At 40.4% G+C, this 21,303-nt stretch overlaps 1 protein-coding gene across 18 annotated transcripts in view; it reads left to right on the top strand.

Moving 5' to 3' along the window:
* The window catches only part of RIMS1 (regulating synaptic membrane exocytosis 1), a 545,320-nt gene extending 538,705 nt beyond the window's left edge, over nucleotides 1-6,615 (top strand). For 17 of the 18 annotated variants that reach the window (XM_075340212.1, XM_075340216.1, XM_075340215.1 and 14 more), the window contains one exon: nucleotides 3,064-6,615. In XM_075340212.1, the coding sequence (XP_075196327.1) occupies nucleotides 3,064-3,282 (219 nt within the window). In that variant the 3' untranslated portion in view covers nucleotides 3,283-6,615. The remainder of the gene's footprint in view (nucleotides 1-3,063) is intronic. The other variant, XR_012751649.1, reaches the window with a different exon arrangement.
* The last annotated feature ends 14,688 nt before the right edge of the window (nucleotides 6,616-21,303 follow it).

The following is a 21,303-nucleotide window of genomic DNA, read 5'->3' as shown; positions in this document are numbered from 1 at the left end:
TATGGTAAAACAAATGGTTTCATTCAAAAGTACAACATGTCTTGCAAAAAACAAGCCCTCATATGGCAATATTGACAGAAAAATAAAAAAGTTATGGCTCTCAGAAGAAGGGGAGGAAAAACAAAAATGAAAAACGTAATATCACCTGAGGTGAAGGGGTTAACAGATCACGAGCATCTGGCAAGTAGCATGCACCTCAACAAAAATCTCTTTCTTCATTCTCTCACTGGATATTAAGAACAGCTCTCAACCAATCCATATCACCAGTATTTAATACATAATGTAATAGAAGAAATCATAATATATAGACTTGGAAAGGACTAGGGCAAGTCGTAAAAAGCCATAATGAAACGAAAGAAGAAAGAAACGACCAACAGAGCCCAATTAATGAATGTGAAAAGGACTTTATTGAGGTAAATGGTGAGTGGCACAATCACAAGAAGAACACCAATGTCAGAAATTCCCGCTAGGTAAATAAACAATCACTTGAGAATCATATAAATAATCAGATTATCATATACACAGTATAGAAGATGATAATAGTATACATAGTATAGAAGTCAAAATTACCAAAGATAACAGGCATATACATGAGCAGACTGTGGATCACGTGTGCAGAAACTGGTCACTACGTGAATATACTTGCTATAATTAGCACAAAGGGGCCCAATAAACCACAGAAAGAGACTCAAGGGGAATCAGTACCCAATAGTTGTAAATATACCTGTTAGGGAAACCGGGAGAGGCCTGAGACCGGCGTCCACCCGACGGCCGTTTCGGCAGGAAAAGCCTTCGTCAGGCAGATGGACGAACGGGGGAGGGTACAGGTAAGGGCATAGTAACAAGGAGTCAGATCAAACAGGAAATCTCACCAGAGCTAGTCACGGGCTGCAGAGCAAAACTATAACCAGCACAGGAATGCAAGTGCAGAGACCAGATAGTGTCTCTTGAAACCAGAACGAGGCTGATGGGAGTTAACCCCTGACATGGCCAAACCGGGTCTGGGAAACTCTGGAGCGAAAAATACCGGTTCTGGGTCATGACAGCATGAAAATGTGAAAAGTCACAAAATATTTGTGCAACGTCGACTTTTCGAAGCAATTTATTCAAGAATTCTGACAAAATTGCTTTGTTGAATCAAAATATTTCTGTATGATGGTGTAATGCTGTAGCATTTGTGGCACAATTTTTTATTTTGTTCAAGGCCACACATTGTCTAAGAGTTTGCTCAGGTTTGCGTATAAAAAGTGTCCAGGTCAAAGTCCAGACCTAAATCCAATTGAGAATCTGTGGAAAGAGCTGAAAACTGCTGTTCACAAATGCTCTCCATCCAACCTCACTGAGCTCGAGCTATTTGCAAAGGAAGAATGGGCAAGAATTTCAGTCTCTCGATGTGCAAAACTGATAGACACATACCCCAAGTGACTTGCAGCTGTAATCGCAGCAAAAGGTGGCGCTACAAAGTATTAACTTAAAGGGGCCGAATAATATTGCACGCCCCAATTTTCAGTTTTTTATTTTTTACAAAAGTGTAAAATAAGCAATAAATTTCGTTCAACTTCACAACTTTACAATTGTGTCCCACTTGTTGTTGATTCTTCACCATAAAATTTAAATTTGTTTATCTTTATGTTTGAAGCCTGAAATGTGGGAAAAGGTTGAAAAATATAAAGGGGCCAAATACTTTCGCAAGGCACTGTATTTGTTTTTTTTTAGCCAGGGATGTTTTTGTTGTTAAAGATCTTTTCTCCCTTTTTATGTTATCATTTTAATGATGTAATTTTATAAATATATTTTTCAATAAAATGAATATATTTTATTATAATGTTGTATAGTGCATCATCCTTATAGCTTTATACCCAGGAAATAGTTACATATATGTATATTTCGTCACTAAGTCATTTATAACCAGCATTGTTGTGTGAAATCATCCAGCCCTGTTTTAAAAGTTGTTATACAGTAGTGTCTGCCATTACTACCTCTTGTGGTAATGACTATGATTATACTGTATATCGGACCCAACATACCCAGCATCTGTCGGACACAACATAGCCTGAATATATCAGACCAAGCATATATCGGATCCAACATATCAAGCATATATCAGACCCATCACATAACCAACATATATCGGACCCAACATACTCAGGATATATTGGACTCAACATACCCCATATATATCGGATACAACATACCGAGCATACATTGTCAGCATAGTCATTGTCATTGTCTATGTTGTCATTGACTATGTTGTCATTGTCAACATAGTCAGCATGTATCAGACCCAACATATATTGGACTCAACATACCGAGTATACATTGCACTCAGCATATACAGCATATTGGACCCAACATACCCAGCATATATGTGACCCAACATACCCAGCATATATCAGACCTAACATACCCTGCATATATTGGACCCAACATAGCCAGCATGTCAGCTTTGTCACAACAAACGTGATGTGACCAGAGCCCAAATGAAGTGAATACAATATATTTTCTACTTACAGTCTAGTAACTTAGCTAACATGAGACAAAATATGTGGTAAATCTTGTTTATTTTTTCTCATGGTGACAACTTATGATTAACTGTGTTTTTGTGAATTTGTAGTGTTAATTGTAAATCCGTTTTATGTTTATTACATTTTACAATTTATTTTTTTTTAAAAAAAAAAAAAAAGCTCAAGAATTAAAGTTTCAAAAAGTAGACAGCATTTTCCAAAGATAAAGCTAAAAAAGAGGAAATTAAAACATGCACGTTGTTACAACCTAAACTATACTGTCATTAAAAGATTTTAACTATTTTAAAATACAGATTTTTTTTTCGTTAGCATAATTTTTCATTTTGTGACACGTTTTTTAATATTTTCAGGATTCAGTTTTTAATTTGAGTTTAATTTTTTACGTTTCAGAATGTTTATTTATTATAAGAATAATTAGGGAATCTTACCAAAAACACATTGGTATCAACTGAATTTCAATTGTTTTTCACGATTATTTACTGAATATACAATTTAATATGCTGCAATACAACATATAATGTTTTCTCTTGTTTTCAAGGTTATTGTCTGGGGAGATTATGGCCGGATGGATCACAAATGTTTCATGGGTGTTGCACAGATTCTCCTGGAAGAACTTGATCTGGCCAGTGTCGTCATCGGATGGTATAAGTTGTTTCCACCCTCATCACTGGTGGATCCAACCATGACACCCCTTACTCGCAGGGCTTCCCAATCATCTCTTGAAAGTTCAACAGGTCCTCCTTCCATTAGGTCATAGCGACCTAGAAGGCAGTCTAACCTGATGTAATCACAATGTTAATGCCCAATAAAAGAATCCGAATGGTGTACGTACGATCAAAAGTATTGCTGGAGACAGACAATCATTTATTTTTTTGCCTGTAGTAATGATCCAAAAAAAGATCTGAAAATGAGTCCTATTGGCAAAGAAAAGCAAGAATATGAGTACTGTAAATGAATATACAGTTCAGCACTATTGAAGTCACACATGCTCAATGGGATAGTAGGGGTGACATTGAATTACAAACTGGAAGCTTTCACTCTGTTAGAAATGTTTGTGATACATTTTTACAGACCATAAGCAGTGTTATCATATTGGTATTTCAGCATATTTTATACTTGTTGATTCCATTATTATTTTTTTTTTATAATGTCTTACTCTGCCAGTTTCATAAAAGCAATTGTGATAATTCTCACATACCGCTTTTTTATCCTTTCTTTTTTTATTTTGAGCTGAGCATTGCAGAAGTGATGATGGCTGTGGTTCCGTGTAATATTCCCCGCTGCCTGAAATACTGACAGTGATTTTGAGGGGCACTGCTATGTAGTGCGTTCCTATTATTGCTTTTTCATGTAGTGTTTCACCACTGGGAATTGTATTTTATGTATTATAATGCATGCTACAATTCTATTGGAGCACAGCTAATGTCAGCACTAACCCCACACTCTGGCGTCAGGGCTGGGGAGAAATGCAGATGCTGCAGTGCAGCAGTCGCATGATGCAAATCCCTTAGAAATGTTTCAGGAGCAATGTAATGCATTAATGTTCCAGGTGCAATGTAGTGTATTAATGTTCCAGGTGCAATGTAATGCATTAATGTTCCAGGTGCAATATAATCCATCAGTGTTCCAGGTGCATTGTAATGCATCAGTGTTCCAGGTGCATTGTAATGCATCAGTGTTCCAGGTGCAATGTAATGCATCAATGTTCCAGGTGCAGTGTAATGCATCAGTGTTCCAGGAGCAATGTAATACATCAGTGTTCCAGGTGCAATGTAATGCATTCATGTTCCAGCTGTAATGTTATGCATTAATGTTCCAGGGGCAATGTAATGCATTAGTGTTCCAAGTGCAATGTAATGCATTAATGTTCCAGGTGCAATGTAATGCATCAATGTTGCAGGAGCAATATAATGCATCAATGTTCCAGGTGCAATGTAATGCATTATGTTCCAGGTGCAATGTAATGCATCAATGTTCCAGGTAAAATGTAATGCATCAATGTTCCAGGGGCAATGTAATGCATCAATATTCCAGGGGCAATGATATGCATCAATGTTCCAGGTGCAATGTAATGCATCAAAGTTCCAGGAGCAATGTAATACATCAATGTTCCAGGTGCAATGTAATGCATTAATGTTCCAGGTGCAATATAATCCATCAGTGTTCCAGGTGATTAATGTTCCAGCTGTAATGTTATGCATTAATGTTCCAGGGGCAATGTAATGCATTAGTGTTCCAGGTGCAATGTAATGCATTATGTTCCAGGTGCAATGTAATGCATCAATGTTCCAGGTGCAATGTAATGCATTAATGTTCCAGGTGCAATGTAATGCATCAATGTTGCAGGAGCAATATAATGCATCAATGTTCCAGGTGAAATGTAATGCATCAATGTTCCAGGGGCAATGTAATGCATGAATATTCCAGGAGCAATGTAATGCATCAATGTTCCAGGAGCAATGTAATGCATCTATGTTCTTACATGATGTGATTAACACTACAGAACCGCCATGGAAGCAATAGCTGTCATTAATTCACCCATAGAGGATAGTTTTTGTTTTGCCAACATTTTCTCACCCGATGATAATAATGCCAACATGTTTGTGTTACTCCTTGTTGCAGTATGGAAAATTGTGGAATGATTGACTGCGTACGATTATTCTTTATTAAAAAAAAAAATGTAAAAAAAAATAGAGTTTAAAATATTTACAGATATTTTTTTTCTACTTATAATTTGTAAATTTTGGACTGCAGTGCAAATTCTGGCTTTAATGTTTTTCTTTGTGATTTGGTTCTGTGCATGGGAGAGATTTGAAGTCTGTTTGCAACCCACGCTGAGGCTGCCGCAAGAGATTTCCTTCCTTTGGCATTTCCAGATAACGTAGCGTCTGACCTGTTATTTTCGTTTCCCATTAGCCTTTTGCTGTACTTGTTTGTGTGTATAAATTGTATAGTTTACATCCCGTAATGCTGACCAATGGTGGGGATGAGCATATGACACTTTGAGCTGTATCCAGGTCTCTACGATATGTGTCACTTTGGACACCCGTGTCTGTCCTGGGTAGAGCATGGTATGAGCTGTTTAAAAATCACTGGAAATTCCAGTTGAGATATTCTGCACTTACTAATATTTTTATCAGATTTTCGTTTACATTTGTTTGAGATTGATGCAAGCACAAAGCTTGATTTTTTAACGCAAAATATTTTACTTTTTTGGGGAGAAAAAAAAAAACCAAACTAACAAAAAAAACCTAAATTTCCATTTGCATTTTTCTTTCTTTGTTCCTTTTTTTAGCCTTGACGTTCCTCGTGATCTCTGTACGTGTGCTACAAGCTGCAGACTGTGCATTGATAATGTTTCCCTCCTTTTTTTGGGCCATTCAATTTTGTGATCACACGAGTAGAGCAGCATGTCATGGAGTAATTCAACGCTGCATGCATGTTTTGTAAAAAAAATAAAATAAAAAAAGAGACAAAAAAGGTTAATTAATAATGTGTGTTAGTTCCACATAGGCTGGCTTGTATGTTGCATGTACTTGTACAGTTTGACCGTAATGATAATGACATAACCAAGAAATCTAAGCCATCCATTTTTCTGATAGACATTTTGCAGATTTTTACCAGACTAGATGTGTTAGTCTGGTGCTAAATGCCTATAGATGGACATTATTTTCTACCCTATGGAAACGTAATGTAGTACGGACCAAATTCCTTATAATAAATATTTTGGTGTAAATTCCTACTGTGGGGCTGTAACACATGTAGAAATTGTGTACACACTAGGTTTTGATTCATAGACATACTGCCTGCACCAAGTGAATTATTTATTGTTAATATACAGGCTGAAACCAATATGCCCATGTTTGTAGAGGGCATAGAAGGGTTACCGCTTGACCTGCTGAGCAGGAAGAACTGAAGCACTGGTGCACTACTAGATTATGTACTGTCTTAGTGGCCAAAACAACTGAACTAATTATAATTGGGTAGTATCTTTCTATTTGACCACTTGTCTTAACACCCCCCTGTGCTTTTAAATAAACTTCCAACTCATGTTATGTAAACATGTTTAATAAAATTTACTTTTCATGTCCATCATTGTCGTCTTTTACTTTCAAAACTTGTTACAGTTTTCAGATGTTCGGAAGGAACCAAAGAAGAGGACAATTTGCCTTCTACTATATGGACCCATTTACAGTATACCAATGTATAATTTAGTGTCCACTCTAAAGAACTATCCAGAACACAAAATAACAGCCCAAAACATCTTCTCATGGTTAAGGGTTTGCTAAGCCATGCTCCTTTTGTGGTGTTTTGGGGACTGTCCCAGCAAAATATTAGTAGCTGAGCAAACTATCACTGATCTGATAACACAATAAGTCTTAAGGCCCCGTCACACACAGAGATAAATCTTTGGCAGATCTGTGGCTGCAGTGAAATCATGGACATATTTGTACACAGCCACAAACCTGGCACTGATCGTCCACAATTTCACTGCAACCACAGATCTGCCGCAGATTTATCTGTGTGTGTAAAGTGGCCTTTAGTTATGAATACCATGATGCATAAAAAGTAGTCATTCCTTTAAGAACAACCCAGAACCCAGCTTTCAGTTCTTAAAGGGAGTCTATCACCAGGCTTTTACCACCCAATCTGAGAGCAGCATAGTATAGGGGCAGAGACCTTTGTTTCAGTGATGTGTCACTTATTGGGCTACTTAGTGTAGTTTTGATAAAATCACTAGAGGACTAGTAAATCTGCTGTCAGGTAGTCAAGCATATTCATGAGTTCTGTATAATCCCGCCCCCACCACTGATTGGTAGCTGTCTGCCCATGTACAGTGATCAGTGGTGTGGGCGAGGTCATACAAAGCTCAACATTCGAAGAATTGGTAGATCTGCAACAGACAAAAGTGAGTTTATCAAAGTGACAGCAAGCAGCCCAGTAAGTGATACATCACTAGAATCAGTGTCTCTGTCACTACATTATGCTGCTCTTAGATGGGGGAGTAAAAACTGGTGACAGATTCCCTTTAAACCACTTTGGGAAGAATTAAGTCATGCTATGAGTGGTTGCTATAGTTTTTGTATTAAATCCTTATGGTATATTACCACCTTTGTTACTCAAAAGGGGCCAATAGAGTAGATAAAAAAGCAGGATCTATCGATTACATACCGTAATGTGATTCTTTGTAAATTACATCACAACAACAACTTTGCTGAACTTCATTTCTCTTGTCCAATTGTGGAATATCTTTCTTGAATACACTGCTTTATGTCATTCCTGTTAACCTTCCGGAATGTTCTTGAATAAATTCACAACTGCATTTTGCCATTGCTCTACATCATCTAGAATTGTCAACACCTTTTTAAAAATGTCTAGGCAAACCCAAAACTTGTAACACTCAGCTGTCTCTTTTCCCCCCTTTTTTATTATTTGAAAAATGAGAGCCGTGTTCTGTACATTTGATCATAATTACCTCTATAACCTTTTTACTTTATGCCCTCTGTACAATCCCCCACCCTACTCTTTGCTTATGACAAACCTATTGCCTGGATGTCTTTTTCACATGACAAAGAATAAAGAGAAACAAAAGGAAGATTTTTTTAATTTTTCCTCCTTTTTAATTTTCTTTCTCGGTCTTTCTCTTTTATTATCAGTATATCTTTTACCAGTAAGCTGATATAATGGCTCACAAGTGGACCATTGGTCTTCGGGCCCTATCACAGGTCCTTGTTTCCGGTACATGTGGTGTTGGTTTTCACACATACAGGAAACACATTCATATGCATACTATTTAAAATCTCTGTTGATCTTCTCACCTCCGTGTTTTCACACGGACCTTTAGTCCAGGTGAACCATGTGTTTGTTGGATCCACATGGACACATGTCCGTTTTTTACCTGAATGAAAATGGTCAGTAGAAGTCTTTGGTTCCGTGAAAAACACGTGCGGCACATGGATGACGTCTGTGTGACATCCGTGTGACACGTACCACAATTTAATGCATTAAATAAAATAAAGATTTTTATGGGTTCAAGATGTGCAAAGATGATAGACAGAGAAGATGGATAGATAGATAGATAAATACTGTATATAGAGAGCTAAAAAAAAGAAATAGTACTCCAAAAGTAACAAAAAATGTGGACTTTATTAACCCATGTGGCTATTAAAGTCCACATTTGAACGCTTACAGCATTTAGGATTGTTTAGCTTGCAAAAGAGAAGACTGAGAGGAGACTTAATAGCTGTCTACAAATATCTTAAAGGCTGTCACAATGTAGAGGGATCAGTTTTATTCTCATTTTCACAACGAAAGACTAGAAGCAATGGGATGAAACTGATGGGGAGGAGACACAGATTAGATATTAGAAAAAACTTTTTGACAGTGAGGGTGATCAACGAGTGGTACAGACTGCCACAAGAGGTGGGGAGTTCTTCAATGGAAGTCTTTAAAAAGAGGTTGGACGGACATCTGTCTGGGATGATTTAGTGAATCCTGCTTTGAGCAGGGGGTTGGACCAGATGACCCAGAAGGTCCATCCCAACTCTAATATTCTATGATTCTATGATTATTTTGTTACTTTTGGAGTGCTGCCTTCTCTTTTCATTTATTTATTTGCTTGGATAAAGCTGTTTTTCCGGGTGTTGCACCCACTATATCATATTTTTTTTGTGCTGTTCCTTAGCTAAATAGATAGTTAATAGATAGCAAACAGATAGAAAATAGATAAATAGCTTGTACAGCTATTTAGCCAAATAAATAAATAAATGATTACATGAAAAAGATGACTTGATAGACACCACTCCATTACTAACACCAGGGCTTTATGCCAACTGACACTACACAGCTGACCTCAACCCAACTAACATTACCCCGATTGCCAACTTACTAGGGCAATTGGGAGGAGCTGAGGCGAATCGCCAGAATTGACGTATCTAATCCTATCCTTTATTTCTGGGGTGGTTGCGGTCTGGTATTTTTAAGCAGGATAGGGCCCAATACCCATGGACCTTCCTAGCCTGATAATAACAGCTCACAGCTGTCTACGTTACCTTTGCTGGTTATCACAAATAGGGGGGACCCCATGTAAATTTTTCCCCATTTAATTATTTATTTGGCTAAATGCTATTAGCTATCTAACTATCTATGTATCATTTATCTATCTTTGCATACCTTTTTCACATCCAAACCATTAATTTCAGTGTCATACGTTTTCGTCTGGTACATGTCACACAGATGTAACACAGATGGTACTAGACGACACACACGTAGAGCACACAGATGACACCCGGACAACACACACGGATTGTCACGTGTGGACAAAACAAAATGTGCCACACGTGTGTTTTTTTGGGCTCACATGTGCAGGGGGGGCCTTACCACATTTGCTTTTTCCTCTGGTCCACAGAATAAAATAAGGTAAACGGTTCATATATTTTGAAGCCCAAATGTAATAAATTACTTCACAAATGCATCCCAAAGAGCAGTGAATCAGTGAAACTCAAATTAGCTGACGGTCTTCCCACCTCTCAAATACAAAATGGATACAGCCGCACACTAAATGCCATCAATGTATAAGGGAACTCTGGTACTGCATTACTGCTATATGAAAAAATGAGATTTTTAGTTTATGAATTGGCCAATGCATGTAAGTCCCTAACTAAAATGCCACTATCTAGGTTAAAAACATCCTTGTCTGGGCAGCTAGACTAAAAATCTAACTTGAAATGCCACTATCTGGACTAACCTCCATGTCTGGGCAGCTAGGACTCCTGGTATAAGGATTGTGAACACAGCCTGGTTTATAGGGCGGAGTGCTCAGTCAGAAAAAAACTCACTGCAAATATTTCAAAAGACTGACCTGCACATCCTACAAGTGTGTATAGGTGCCAGCTGAAAAAACCTAGCAAATACAAAATGGATACAGCCGCACACTAAATGCCATCAATATATAAGGGAACTCTGGTACTGCATTACTGCTATATGAAAAAATTAGATTTTTAGTTTATGAATTGGCCAATGCATGTAAGCCCGGAAACCAAACCGGCAAGGTAAATCTCAATATTCCGGGTCCCTAACTAAAATGCCACTATCTAGGTTAAAAACATCCTTGTCTGGGCAGCTAGACTAAAAATCTAACTTGAAATGCCACTATCTGGACTAACCTCCATGTCTGGGCAGCTAGGACTCCTGGTATAAGGATTGTGAACACAGCCTGGTTTATAGGGCGGAGTGCTCAGTCAGAAAAAAACTCACTGCAAATATTTCAAAAGACTGACCTGCACATCCTACAAGTGTGTATAGGTGCCAGCTGAAAAAACCTAGCAAATACAAAATGGATACAGCCGCACACTAAATGCCATCAATGTATAAGGGAACTCTGGTACTGCATTACTGCTATATGAAAAAATTAGATTTTTAGTTTATGAATTGGCCAATGCATGTAAGCCTGGAAACCAAACGGCAAGGTAAATCTCAATATTCCGGGTCCCTAACTAAAATGCCACTATCTAGGTTAAAAACATCCTTGTCTGGGCAGCTAGACTAAAAATCTAACTTGAAATGCCACTATCTGGACTAACCTCCATGTCTGGGCAGCTAGGACTCCTGGTATAAGGATTGTGAACACAGCCTGGTTTATAGGGCGGAGTGCTCAGTCAGAAAAAAACTCACTGCAAATATTTCAAAAGACTGACCTGCACATCCTACAAGTGTGTATAGGTGCCAGCTGAAAAAACCTAGCAAATACAAAATGGATACAGCCGCACACTAAATGCCATCAATGTATAAGGGAACTCTGGTACTGCATTACTGCTATATGAAAAAATGAGATTTTTAGTTTATGAATTGGCCAATGCATGTAAGCCCGGAAACCAAACGGCAAGGTAAATCTCAATATTCCGGGTCCCTAACTAAAATGCCACTATCTAGGTTAAAAACATCCTTGTCTGGGCAGCTAGACTAAAAATCTAACTTGAAATGCCACTATCTGGACTAACCTCCGTGTCTGGGCAGCTAGGACTCCTGGTATAAGGATTGTGAACACAGCCTGGTTTATAGGGCGGAGTGCTCAGTCAGAAAAAAAAAACTCACTGCAAATATTTCAAAAGACTGACCTGCACATCCTACAAGTGTGTATAGGTGCCAGCTGAAAAAACCTAGCAAATACAAAATGGATACAGCCGCACACTAAATGCCATCAATGTATAAGGGAACTCTGGTACTGCATTACTGCTATATGAAAAAATGAGATTTTTAGTTTATGAATTGGCCAATGCATGTAAGCCCGGAAACCAAACGGCAAGGTAAATCTCAATATTCCGGGTCCCTAACTAAAATGCCACTATCTAGGTTAAAAACATCCTTGTCTGGGCAGCTAGACTAAAAATCTAACTTGAAATGCCACTATCTGGACTAACCTCCATGTCTGGGCAGCTAGGACTCCTGGTATAAGGATTGTGAACACAGCCTGGTTTATAGGGCGGAGTGTTCCACCTCTGGCTAGAGGCTTGATCTTTAACACTTATAATTGTTGTTTGTCAGGTATGTAATAAAATGTATTATGCAGCCCAGGTAAAGGAGGAAGACAAAGCTGTTTCTAAAAGGTTGCAGAGTAGCTGTCAGTTGCCCTAGCCCCATTAAACCTCGACAATGTCTCTTTCCCATACTATTTCGGCATTCCATCTACCTCCTGCTTGTGGCTTTGTGATTTTTATATACTTTCTTATTCAAGATTTAGTCTGCAAATATCTCCGGACTGGTCTGGTGGGACGTTGATTTCCTGGGACCAGTCCTGCCTCCCATGTTGTAAGTGCCCCCCTAATTTGGAAGATCAACATTACTGCCGGCTCTCTGCAATTGCTCACATATCCATGGTGTTCTGCCTCGTAATGTGCAATGAAACCAGGTGTTTGCTCCCCAACTGCATCAACCACTGCACATACTGGGGGGAGGAAGATTTGAAAGGAGCCAAAAGTAACGTCTCTTTTGCAAATCATGTAATTTGAGTATAGAGTGGCATGCCTACAAGATCGGAGGCAGGACTAGTCTGGTGAAATAGACATCCTGCCGGACTAGTCCTAACACATTAGCATTACACAAAGTCAGAAGAAAATTGAATTTAGAATGTATACAGAGATCATAAATCCACAAGAAGGGGATTTCAAGAATGCAACAGTAGTATGGAGTGGGAGACATTGTGTCATTTTAAGGCGCATTGGGCAGCTGTCAGATTCCCTTTAAAATGAAGAGGAGGACATAACTGCCTCCAAAAGGTTTGAATTCAAGAGAAGGACGCAGCCTGCAATGGGTTAATCTGAGTCTATATTACACTACAAGCACACAGCCAGCAGGAAAATCAACTAAGAGAACATCTGTCCCACGATTTGCATCTATTGTCTCTTCTTGCCTCCTTCTGCTGTCCCGTAATAGATAGTAGTAATCCATCTTGCATTTCTTCTTACGTAACTACATCCAGCAGGAAATAAGACAGCTCCACATACAGTATGTCCCCCTATATTACATGCTGCACAATCACATTTTTTCACCCAAAGTGGTATCGTCCCTTACACCTCTTGATAAATCTTGTGCATTGCTTGAATTATTCAAATCTTAACCAGCCATAACTAACATAGATTTGCACTATAATTTATTCTAGACATTAATTTATTTGAGTGGAACTGAATTCTCCTTAAATTTTACAAACATTTTTATTCTCCATAATTTGAGAGACCACAGAGCACAAAGAACATTTAGTTTGCAGCGAATAACTTCTATGAAAATTGAATTTCCTTATAACATCTATGCAATTTGTCGAATTGAAATCTTGGCAGATTTGATCATCTTTAATGTCCACCATTTTTTGGCTTTAACAATAGTAAGTGTGTTCAACCGTGGGTAGCTCCATTCCCTTCAACAAAGCTTCACTCACTTTTTAGAAAAATGGAGTGGTAGGACCGAAAGTTTAAAAAGTCACAAATCACGGTGTACACATGGCATGCACCATAATTTGAGACTTTCTTGTGCCAGAAGCAGCATATCATAAATGTCTCCGCTCTCGCCACTAATCTGGGCAGGTTTTTTTTTTTGATCCTTCATAAACATAAATTAGTTTGGTTTGAAAACTTCTGTCCTTAGTAAAAACATTCAAGCTATCACTTATAATATTTTCTACCATACAGTATATTCCTGGCTACAGTTCCGTACAAGCCTCTCAGACATTTTTTCCCAAAATGGATAATTAAGCATACTGGTTTACAGTTACCTTGTGAAGACCTGGGGCCCTTATATCCTAACTAGTTTAGAGAGTAAGCATGGGAAATTGGGATGTGCTAGTCATGCATTTTTCTAATGTAATTTTCAGTGGGTCTTCACCATTAACGGTTAGTTCGTTATGTATTATGCAAATAAACGTTCTATGATTTTCCGATTTGCCTCCTTTAGCAATTCCTTGTCTTTGAAGGGAACCTGTCAGGTCCCAAGTGCACTCAGAGTCACGAGCCGTTCTGTGCACATACTGTATCTATAATCTCTACCTAATCTTCCTGTATCCAGTTGCATTGGGAGCTGACAACTATAAAGTGTACGGAGCTGTGGTGTTCACCAGCTGTTCGATCATTTACCAATCTAATAATATTGCCTTTCCTAGGGATAGGTCATCAATATTGTAGTCTTGGACAAATCCACTTTAAATCCATAGGTTTTACATGTATTTTAACTGTGGACTTTATTCTTACACATGTGCATCAATATCTATGATGGAAATGTTCTTCTACAGCTGGACTTGCAATAACACAGTAATTTCACCATAAAAGTCCAACTTTAGTACAGATCTAAATTCAAGCTCTTTACGACATGCACCGTAAATGCACAAGTCGGAAGTTGGTATATAGAGCAGTCTCATGGGGTGAGTTGGCTCCATACCCGGAAGGTAATGGTTGTGTATTACAGTCAGAACCTGCTCTGACAATTGTGGGTGGCGTAAAGCACCGCCCACAATTGTTAACCTGATAAATGCCATCATCAAACTCTGACAGCAGCATTTAACATGAGATGATATGGGGGTGTGCCATTTTATGCGCCCATCTGCACTCTCATGACTTGACTCCGAGTCACCTATGGGTTGTTATGACAGCCGGAGGTCTACTGAAGACCTCTGTGCTTGTCGTTACGCAGCTCCCTTGAAGCCCTGCTCGTTCCCGGACTTCAAAGGAGATCGTATTTTTTGCTATATACGGCAATGCTAGAGCATTGTTTTATATAGTAAAAGCAATCAGATTGAAGTCCCCTAAGGAAACAAACAAATACAGGACAAAGTGAGAAAAAAATGTTTTAAAAAAATATGAAAAAAAGGAAATAAAAGACATAAAAGTTCAAATCACCTCCCTTTTTCACCCATTAATAATAAAGATAGTAAAAAAAAAATACATATATGTGGTATTGCTGCGTTCAGAAAAGGCTGATCTATCAAGGTAGAAATATTTTAACCCAGTTGGTAAACGAAAAAATGTAAGAACTCCAAAATACCTTTTTCTTTAATTGCTGCAATACCACAAAAAAATGTCTCTCAGATTTAACTGCTCTTAATGTTATTACAACTTTTTCTACTGATGGAACAATCACACCTTCCAGAACATGGTGGAAAGAGGAAAAGTGATAAGAGAACCCTATTAAAGTTGATTTGAAATGGCAAAGAAAGCATATACACTATCCAAAGAACTTTGCACTGACCTGGAGACCTCTTCCATTAGCAGCACATTGAAAAATACAGTGCTGTATGGACAAATGCCAAGGAGCATATGGCTAAAGGAAAGGTATAAAAAATGAGTGACTAAACATTGACAAAAATTCATAGACAAATTATAATTTTTCTGAAAAAATGTTCTGGATTGATTATGCTAATCTAGAGCTCTTTGGCAATGCCCACCAGTTATGTTTATAGAAGACAAATGGAAGCCTATAAAGAAACGTGCACCCTACCTACAGTAAATCATGGTGATGTATCAATAATCTTTTGGGGCTCCTTTGCTATCCCTGTGACTTGGGGTCCTGATGTCTACCAAAGTGTAAGAAAAATAGATTTGAGATATACAAAAATGGGTCCCACAAAGATATTGACAAAAAGCAAAAATTAAAAAAAAAATACAAGAATGGATAAAAAGGAAAAATAGCCTGGTTTTAACTGGAGAGCCTAGAACTCAATCCATTCTTTGGAGATAGTGGAAATCGGCTATTAGTGAAGGAACCGTGCTAACATTCAAGTGCTTGTAAGAATTGCAATGGATGAGAGGAGGAAACTACCAGCAGTTGCATGAAGTGGAAAATGGCTACAGAAATTTTTGGAGACTGCCATTGCTGCCAACCATTGTGCAGCAAAGTACACCACCTAAAAATATCACAGAATTACAGGAGCTTCCAAATATATATATATATATATATATATATATATATATATATATATATATATATATATATATATATATATATATAGATAGATATATCTATGTGGAACCCGCCTAAAAACTATGGAGGTAGTATGCAATGTAAATTAAAAAAAAAAATCACTTTTTTATATATATAGAAAATGAAGTGATTCAGAATAAACATTCCAGAACCCTATAGGAAGAAAATATGCTGATAGATATACAGTTAGGTCCAGAAATATTTGGACAGTGACACAATTTTTGCGAGTTGGGCTCTGCATGCCACCACATTGGATTTGAAATGAAACCTCTACAACAGAATTCAAGTGCAGATTGTAACGTTTAATTTGAAGGTTTGAACAAAAATATCTGATAGAAATTGTAGGAATTGGACACATTTCTTTACAAACACTCCACATTTTAGGAGGTCAAAAGTAATTGGACAAATAAACCAAACCCAAACAAAATATTTTTATTTTCAATATTTTGTTGCGAATCCTTTGGAGGCAATCACTGCCTTAAGTCTGGAACCCATGGACATCACCAAACGCTGGGTTTCCTCCTTCTTAATGCTTTGCCAGGCCTTTACAGCCGCAGCCTTCAGGTCTTGCTTGTTTGTGGGTCTTTCCGTCTTAAGTCTGGATTTGAGCAAGTGAAATGCATGCTCAATTGGGTTAAGATCTGGTGATTGACTTGGCCATTGCAGAATGTTCCACTTTTTTGCACTAATGAACTCCTGGGTAGCTTTGGCTGTATGCTTGGGGTCATTGTCCATCTGTACTATGAAGCGCCGTCCGATCAACTTTGCAGCATTTGGCTGAATCTGGGCTGAAAGTATATCCCGGTACACTTCAGAATTCATCCGGCTACTCTTGTCTGCTGTTATGTCATCAATAAACACAAGTGATCCAGTGCCATTGAAAGCCATGCATGCCCATGCCATCACGTTGCCTCCACCATGTTTTACAGAGGATGTGGTGTGTCTTGGATCATGTGCCGTTCCCTTTCTTCTCCAAACTTTTTTCTTCCCATCATTCTGGTACAGGTTGATCTTTGTCTCATTTGTCCATAGAATACTTTTCCAGAACTGAGCTGGCTTCATGAGGTGTTTTTCAGCAAATTTAACTCTGGCCTGTATATTTTTGGAATTGATGAATGGTTTGCATCTAGATGTGAACCCTTTGTATTTACTTTCATGGAGTCTTCTCTTTACTGTTGACTTAGAGACAGATACACCTACTTCACTGAGAGTTTTCTGGACTTCAGTTGATGTTGTGAACGGGTTCTTCTTCACCAAAGAAAGTATGCGGCGATCATCCACCACTGTTGTCATCCGTGGACGCCCCGGCCTTTTTGAGTTCCCAAGCTCACCAGTCAATTCCTTTTTTCTCAGAATGTACCCGACTGTTGATTTTGCTACTCCAAGCATGTCTGCTATCTCTCTGATGGATTTTTTCTTTTTTTTCAGCCTCAGGATGTTCTGCTTCACCTCAATTGAGAGTTCCTTAGACCGCATGTTGTCTGGTCAAAGCAACAGCTTCCAAATGCAAAACCACACACCTGTTATCAACCCCAGACCTTTTAACTACTTCATTGATTACAGGTTAACGAGGGAGACGCTTTCAGAGTTAATTACAGCCCTTAGAGTCCCTTGTCCAATTACTTTTGGTCCCTTGAAAAAGAGGAGGCTATGCATTAGAGAGCTATGATTCCTAAACCCTTTCTCCGATTTGGATGTGAAAACTCTCATATTGCAGCTGGGAGTGTGCACTTTCAGCCCATATTATATATATAATTGTATTTCTGAACATGTTTTTGTAAACAGCTAAAATAACAAAACTTGTGTCACTGTCCAAATATTTCTGGACCTAACTGTATAACATGACGGTTACACCACTATCATGGTGGATAGTCACCCAGGCCATAATACTATTGTAGGCATCAAGTAAAATAAACTGACCATAGTTATAAAATTAGATGCTACAATAAAGGGGAAACATCAGCGTATATATATGAGAGAAGATATCCACTGATCATAATAATCACATACAAACTTATTCTCATAACATAACACCTAAATAGGGTCCAGGTAATATATATATATATATATATATATATATATATATATATATATATATATATATATATATATATACATACATACATACACAGCCCTTAGGCAGGGCAGCCAAAAATTGGGAGGCTCCACATTGTCCCTGGATAGAGACGTGCATGATGGCCTGTAAACCTGAAGTGCCCATTGGAAGGAAGTGGGTCTATTGTAGTATAGCCCTTAGGCAGGGCAGCCAAAAATTGGGAGGCTCCACGTTGTCCCTGGATAGAGACGTGCATGATGGCCTGTAAACCTGAAGTCCCCATTGTAAGGAAGTGGGTCTATTGTAGTATAGCCCTTAGGCAGGGCAGCCAAAAATTGGGAGGCTCCACGTTGTCCCTGGATAGAGACCTGTTAGGTTCTTAGTGCCTCCGTGCTTGCATTTAAAAACCGCACGTGTGTGCCTGTTGGTGGCAGCTTTCCGCTGCATTTGTGTGAGTTTTGCAAAAACTTGGATATAACGCACAAGTCTAGTGAATACACATCAGAACAGCATTCCAAAATGCGCAAGGGCGTTGTCAACGAACAAGGAAGTGGACGTGATGGTGGTGCAGGCAGAGACCGAGGTTGTGTGCAAGCTCTAATTTCGCCACAACAAAGGGCCACATCTAGTCGCTCGCACGTCCTGTCCCAAATTCTTGGGGACCGCAGCAGTACACCGCTCTTGAACCAAGACCAGTGTCAACAGGTTGTTAGTTGGATAGCGGATAATGCTTCCAGTCAGATTGGCACCACCACAAACACTCTGTCTTCCACACGGTCAAGTGTCAGTAGCCGTGATACTGCACCGCACATTTCAGAACCTGATCCTCCTTCCTACCACCAGGCCGAGTACACGTCCACGGACATTACTGATCCCACACTTGGACATTCGGAAGAGCTGTTCGTTCACGTTTCCATTCACAAATTCTGGCCTCTCGCCAGCTCCTGTTGAAGTGGGCCATGACGAGATTGTATGTACAGATGCCCAAATATTTGAGCAGCCACGTTCTCACGAAGTTGGCAACGTGTCTCAACAAGGGGTGGACGATGATGAGACACAATTGTCAGGAAGTCAGGAGGAGGAGCAGGGTGCGGAAGAGGAAGACGACGTGGTGGATGATCCAGTAACTGACCCAACCTGGCAGGAGGATATGCAGAGCGAGGACAGCAGTGCACAGGGGGAGGGAGGCGTAGCATCCCAACAGGCAGTAAGAAGCAGAGTGGTGGCCCCAGGCAGACGTCAGGCAACTGTTCCCCGGAACAACACGACACAAGGTGCCTGTACAAATGTTAGGTCTTCCCGAGTCTGGCTGTAATACTATTGTATGTATTGAGGATTTCGATTGCGTTAGGGCAATGACAACCAGAGACGAGTTCTTGGTGCAAGACGTTTATAATATGCAACCAGCAAATATGTACATAAACGGAACAAAAACACAGTAGAACATAAATACAGGAAATACCTTCCAGGGACGGAGCGAAAGGGAATTCCCGGGACCGCGCACCGGACTCCCCCAGGGAGACCACCAAGAGCGAACCCCTATACAGGGACTGTCTGGCAATCACCCCAGAAGCCCTAAATGCGCAGCAGCCGGGACACAAAAGGGCAATAGGTAAGTCCAAAAATGTCCGTACGTGATGTGAGTCCAGAGTGGTATTAAACGGAAGGAACCGGGCAGAAGTGCCGACCAAAGACGGCAAACGGAGTCCGGGCACAGCTAGATGATACCAGATGAAGTCCAGAGTCGGTGTCGGTTGTTTTCCAAGAGGATCCGAATAACAATCAGGAACCAAAAGCAGCAGGGCAGGAGCACACAGGAAGCAGTATACTCAGGCACTGGACTAAGCTTTAGGGGCAGCTTTTAAACAGATGGACAGGAAGTAGGGCAACAGAACAGAAAACTCCATGTTAACAAAGGGCAAGCTCTTTCAAAAGAAAACTGGAAAACCCGGAACTCTGACACTGGCAGTTTTTTAAGTTGGCTCCAGATGATTCTAAAAAGGCCATTTGCAACACCTGCCATGCCAGCATCAGCAGGGGTACCAAAACTAGCAGCCTGACCACCACCAGCATGATCAGGCACATGTCAGCCAAGCACCCGACTTTGTGGGAAGTACAACAGAGTCGAGGAGCAGTGCTTGCTGATGTCACTGCTACGTTTTCGCTGGTTGTGCATGCGAGCCAATCCCCTGTCCATGCTGCCTGCGAACAAGCCTCCTCCACTCCTGCACCTGCAGTTGCCTACGCAGAAAGAACACCATCATCAAGCACGTCCTTGTCCCAGCGCAGCGTTCAGTTATCCATTCAGCAAACCTTTGAACGCAGGCGCAAATACACTGCCAACACCCCACATGCCACAGTTCTAAATGCTAACATTTCGCGACTGCTTGCGCTGGAAATGTTGCCTTTTAGGCTGGTTGAGACAGAAGCATTCCGCGACATGATGGTGGCAGCTGTCCCACGTTACTCGGTCCACAGCCGCCACTATTTCTCCCGGTGTGCCGTCCCCGCATTGCATAACCACGTGTCACAAAACATCACACGTGCCCTGAACAACGCTGTTTCAGCCAAAGTCCACCTGACCACAGACACGTGGACAAGTGCATGTGGGCAAGGCCGCTACATCTCGTTGACGTCACACTGGGTTAATATTGTGCAAGCTGGGACCCAGTCTGAGCGAGGGACGGAACACGTCCTTCACACACCAAGTTTTGCAGGCCCTACCTCAGTCAGGGTTTCACACACACTCTACAGCTCCGGAATGTCATGCTCCTCAGCCTCCTCCTCCTCCTGCGCATCCTGATCCACTTTACCCTCCACACCAGTCCCAAGCTGGAAGTGTCGCGGGCGGAGGAGGGGACGGTGCGCTCTCCCACTGCTCGGGTCCGGCTGACGTTGCTCTACGGCTGCTGCTGCTCGTTGGCTCGAGCGATGGCCGGATCCCGGGGACTCGAGCGGCGCTACTCGCCCGTGAGTGAAAAGGGGTGGTTTGGGTTTTGGGGATATTGTCCGTGACGCCACCCACGGTTGTGGTGATTGTGTGGACACCACCGCTGCTCTGGACGGGGATCCCGGGAGCCTGTGACAGGGAGCAGCTTTGTTGTTATTTCTCCCCTCCGTGGGTAGGGGGGTTGGTTGTCCCGGGGCCTGGTGATGGGGTAGAGATGGATGACAGGCGGGTTGCGGGGCCTGATGAGGTGCAGGGTCGCAGGGGCAGCGCTGTGCCGCATGGCACGGAGGTACTCACTCAGCCCAATGATG

The sequence above is a fragment of the Anomaloglossus baeobatrachus genome, chromosome 3, assembly GCF_048569485.1.
Source record: "Anomaloglossus baeobatrachus isolate aAnoBae1 chromosome 3, aAnoBae1.hap1, whole genome shotgun sequence".
In the NCBI taxonomy this organism is placed as follows: domain Eukaryota; kingdom Metazoa; phylum Chordata; class Amphibia; order Anura; family Aromobatidae; genus Anomaloglossus; species Anomaloglossus baeobatrachus.
Note: the sequence above shows the minus strand (reverse complement) of the source record. Positions and strands in the feature narration are given on the sequence as shown.